This window comes from Austrofundulus limnaeus, unplaced genomic scaffold (assembly GCF_001266775.1).
Source record: "Austrofundulus limnaeus strain Quisiro unplaced genomic scaffold, Austrofundulus_limnaeus-1.0 Scaffold193, whole genome shotgun sequence".
NCBI lineage: Eukaryota > Metazoa > Chordata > Actinopteri > Cyprinodontiformes > Rivulidae > Austrofundulus > Austrofundulus limnaeus.
Genome location: NW_013952595.1, coordinates 962,234 through 965,979, shown reverse-complemented (window position 1 = coordinate 965,979; position 3,746 = coordinate 962,234). Strand labels below are relative to the sequence as shown.

Genomic DNA, 3,746 nt, shown 5'->3' with positions numbered 1-3,746 from the left:
GGTTGTTACTATTCTGGGCTGGCGTTGCTACGATACCAGGAGCGGTGCGTTCACGTACAAGAGAAAGGGTGGGAATTTTTAAAACTCTCACAGCAAATGTGATTTAAATGTGTTTTTGCGGTTTACGTTGGTTCAGTCGTGGGTGGACCAGTCAAAGACRGTCCGCGGGCCGGATGTGGCCCGGGGGCYGCCTATTGAATAGCACTGATGTAGACCATTATGGAACTGGTAAAGAAAGACAAAAGAAAATTAAAAAATTGATTCAGTTGTTCACATTTAATAAMCTAGTTTATATTTTTTGCTACAGTGAGTTCAGTTGCCTTCTCATGAAACATGACATTTTTTGCAAGTTAAAAAGAAAAATTCCAGTTTATTCAAACAGCGGAAGGATTTACTTCAAAAGGTCAGATGATGTTCCTCATTAATTCATTTAGCTGTGACTTTTAAAGCCAGCAGACATATGTATTATAATCTGGCTTAACATAAAAGCAGAAGTTTGCTCATGGTAATAAAACATAATAAAGAGAAATAGGTTGTGTTCTTTGATATTTAAAAAAATGTATGGACAGCTGTGGGCCTTTAAAGCACAATTTTACCAAATGCTGGTGAGAAAAACAATCTATATATTTATTCGATATATAATATTGGACTGTTTGTTTAGATTTTTTTAAAATATGGACTACCAAAAAAAAAAAAAAACATAATCACAATGACTTAAAGGATAAACAAGCTTAAGCTTTAGCACCAGGTGCTAGCTAGAGAATCGCCAGCATTTACATTCTTTTCATGCATTTCTGTACATGCAAACATATCAAATGACACATTGTAGATTAAAATAAGAACATCACAAACTTTTYACAATTTTTCTGTAAAAGCATATTTAGGACAAAAATGTTCTTCTAAACCTGTGCTTTCACATTGTTTCTACATTCTCACCAGGTAGTTCTGTGTAATTATGAGTCTGTTTTTACACTTCAGATCATTTGTTTTTTTAATTGCCCATGTCTGTCTGTTAGCAAAACATCACATTAACCACAAGGATTTTAATGGAACTCTCAAAAAGCAATCATTGGATGTACATTTTCAACCAATTAGCTGCTGGAGTGATTCAAGATGGCTGCCTCAAACACAAAAATAACAATAACTCAAACATTCTTGCGCATACTGAGCTAAAATTTGCTATAATAGTAGCTGAAGGGCATCCCCAACACATASACTGAGTACTAACAGATCACCAAAGACCTTTGTGTGTGTAAGGAACAATATGCTATATGGACCTTTGTGTGTTCCTTACATGGTWTGTAAGGAAATGAACAATATGCTACTTTTAAAAGTTTATCCTCATAGTTATTCAAAATATCTACACAAGCTATTTGTATTTTTTCCATATACAGTTTTAACATTCAGCTGAATATATGCAGTGCTTAAATATATCTCGTATGTTTATTAAGTAATAAGAAATGAAACCTTTCTGTCGTAAAAATAACTTTGACGTGGGTGGCCCAAAAAAAAACTGGTGACGTGTTCAATACTTATTTTATCCGCTGTAAACACCTGTGGGTGACATCAAAGTGGCCACAGGTCCTCCTACACCTCTGGTCTTTGGTAAAGCAGAAAGTTCTTGAGTTTGACTTCTAGGGCACCTTTGCCGWTACGCCATTCATTGGTTCCATTTCTGCTTCCGACGATATTGGGATATGATGTTTTCTCCTGAAATTTAAAAAGATCAAAGCCATGTTTATTTATCCCAGTAYCTGAAACTTCAAAAAATGGACAACAATTGTTTTAAAACCAGCTCACCTTCGACATATGTAGAAGAGGATGAGGCAGATCGTAGAACCGGTCAAGATCACCACAGTAACACCGATGCCTACTCCCGTGACCATCGCTGAAAATGAATAAGAGCAAACTCAAACTAAGAATTTACCRACTGCATCTTGATAACCACAATTTTAAATCTTTCTTGTAACAAGTTTTTTGTAATTTAATGACCTCACGTCTAACTTTAACAAACAGTAGTGTAAACTTTATTCCTGGTCTATCAACAGTCCATAAATAACATTAATAATTCAGCCAAAAATGTATTCCTACTATGTTTATCCATTTGGGTAGGGATGATCTCAATAGTAGAGACTGTTGAGTGTGCTGTGGTCGATTCCTTAGTCTCTGCAAAGAAAAAAAAAAAGAAAACTTGCTGTAATATTTTAAAAATGTCTATATTTTTAGACAAAATGTGTGACTTCGTTAATGAGAAAGTAGCATAATCTGTCATGTAGGGTGCCAAAGGATGGGTCAAACTAAAAACTGTGAACCTTYATATCATGTTAAAAGTTCAATTTTTCTCTTACCTTTGTTTTAACTGCTTATCTCTTAATTATATCGTGTTCAGTAGATRATAAAATCTCAGATTATTTGGTGGTTTTTAAGTTGAGCAGCCTTATTGTGATAATGAGAATCTATTACCTCAAGCTGTCTTTCATCTGAAACACATATATACTGCATATATATGACCGGACTTGTATTTAGCAAAGAATTTTCTGGTCTTCATGTTTCACAACTTTGTGGAAACAAAAAAAAAAACTAAATGTAACTCAAAATTAGCCAAATGAAAATGCAAAGAACTGTTTCGGTAACAATTTCATGTTTAGTTTATATAAAATTCCTCAAACTATTTACACTATTCTTTGCTGATGGTACTCAAACAAACCCTGTTTCAATCATTCGTGGAGAACCACAGAGCTCTAGTCTTAGTCCCATACTATTTATAATGCTTATATACTGAGTTGAAACACCTTTGCATTCAAAACTGTATTCAAAGAGCATGGTATTACTACTATAACCAACTTCTACACTGGGTGTACACAAGCTATCACTTGACCTTTGTTGTGTTTTTAATGATTGAAAGCCAGTGTTTTTACCTGGTGTACCTGGTTTCTTKTCTCCTCCACTAGTAGACTCTGAGCTATTTTTATTTTGAAGGCCGGTGGAAGTTTCTGTGGATAAATAAATACTTTATTTTTAATATGTTGGAAAAATTAATTCTCTTACATTGTAAATTATCTGTTAGTACATTGTTGCTCCTTCCATCTCTATTAGAATAACTGCTACAAAAAACAATTTATCAATAACATTACGAAACTACAAAATCTTAACTTTTTTATACCTACTTATTGTATTGTACACAGTATAAGCAGTAAAAAGCCTTTAAATTACATGAAGGGATACTCACCAGATCTATTTGGTAACAGAGTTGTGGTACTTGGTTTAGCTGAAACAAATAAYAGAATACAGTCTGAGACATTGTGAACCAGGCTTAACAGGAAAATACGCTGCATGCAGTAAGATGATTAATACTTATTTAGTCCATGGGCTAGGGTGGGTCACCGTGCCACCGTGGTTGGTTTATAACAAAGTTATTGGCAGTTAAGGTCCCTGTACCCCTAACTTTGATGGTCAGAATGAAAAAGGGGTGTGGCCAAAAAGCGGTCCCCGGGGGACAGTGAGACCCATTTTTTTTTCTTTTAACATGCCTTTTTTTTAAAGGGTACATGAAAACACCAGGGACGTTCAGTAGTGGGGTGTGCAAGGTGACCCACCCTAATTTACAAACTACAAAAATGAAAAATTTCATCTTCTGATGAGGTTGTGACTTTTTGACCCCCTGACACACCGGCGTAATTTACACGGGGGATGGGGGGGTTATAACCCCCCCAATAATTTGATCCAGTCAATATAACCCCCCCAAT

At 35.2% G+C, this 3,746-nt stretch overlaps 1 protein-coding gene across 1 annotated transcript in view; it reads right to left on the bottom strand.

Moving 5' to 3' along the window:
* Positions 1-274: 274 nt before the first annotated feature.
* il15ra (interleukin 15 receptor subunit alpha) overlaps positions 275-3,746 on the bottom strand; it is a gene marked incomplete at its 5' end in the record, with an annotated part of 6,711 nt that continues 3,239 nt past the window's right edge. The window contains 5 exon segments of the mRNA XM_014018462.1: positions 275-1,710; positions 1,801-1,888; positions 2,092-2,166; positions 2,919-2,993; positions 3,230-3,268. Of these exon segments, the coding sequence (XP_013873916.1) occupies positions 1,635-1,710; positions 1,801-1,888; positions 2,092-2,166; positions 2,919-2,993; positions 3,230-3,268 (353 nt within the window).